Source organism: Onychostruthus taczanowskii, unplaced genomic scaffold (assembly GCF_017590055.1).
Source record: "Onychostruthus taczanowskii isolate IOZ18803 unplaced genomic scaffold, ASM1759005v1 scaffold6519, whole genome shotgun sequence".
Taxonomy (NCBI): Eukaryota; Metazoa; Chordata; class Aves; order Passeriformes; family Passeridae; genus Onychostruthus; species Onychostruthus taczanowskii.
In genome coordinates, this window is record NW_024504255.1 from 1 (window position 1) to 460 (window position 460).

Sequence of the window (460 nt, forward strand, 5' to 3'; positions counted from 1 at the left end):
GCGGGAGGGGCGAGGGGGGCGGCGGAGAGGGGGGACACTTCGGGGGCGTCCCCCCGCCGCCGCTGCACGGCTACAGCAAGAGCGAGGAGCTGGCGACCCCTCCCCAAAAACACATCACGCACAGCCACAGCTACAGCGACGAGTTCGGGCGGCCGGGCGGCGACTTCGGCCGCAGGCAGCTGTCGCTCCAGGACACGCTGGCACCCCCCCAGATCACCATCGGGGCCCCCCCGCCGCCCACCCCGCGGGGGTCGCGGGCGGGGAAAGGGGGCGGGGGTCCCTCGGCGCTGGGGGTGCCCCAGAAGCCGCGCCCGGCCAGCGGGAACCTGCTGGCCTCGCCCGAGCCCGCCTACGGCCCGGCCCGCTCCCGCCAGCCCTCGCTGGCCAAGGAGGCCTCGGTGGCCAGCATGAAACCGCCCATCACCAAGCAGGTGAGGGGACACAGGGGACAGAGGGGACA

At 75.4% G+C, this 460-nt stretch overlaps 1 protein-coding gene across 1 annotated transcript; it reads left to right on the top strand.

The window, feature by feature from the left end:
• Nucleotides 1-5: 5 nt before the first annotated feature.
• LOC121344636 (ras/Rap GTPase-activating protein SynGAP-like) lies at nucleotides 6-431 on the top strand (the record flags this gene model as incomplete). Its single annotated transcript, XM_041420786.1, has 1 exon — nucleotides 6-431. A coding segment is annotated over one exon (426 nt), but the record flags the coding sequence as incomplete, so codon positions are not given.
• Between the last annotated feature and the right edge of the window lie 29 nt (nucleotides 432-460).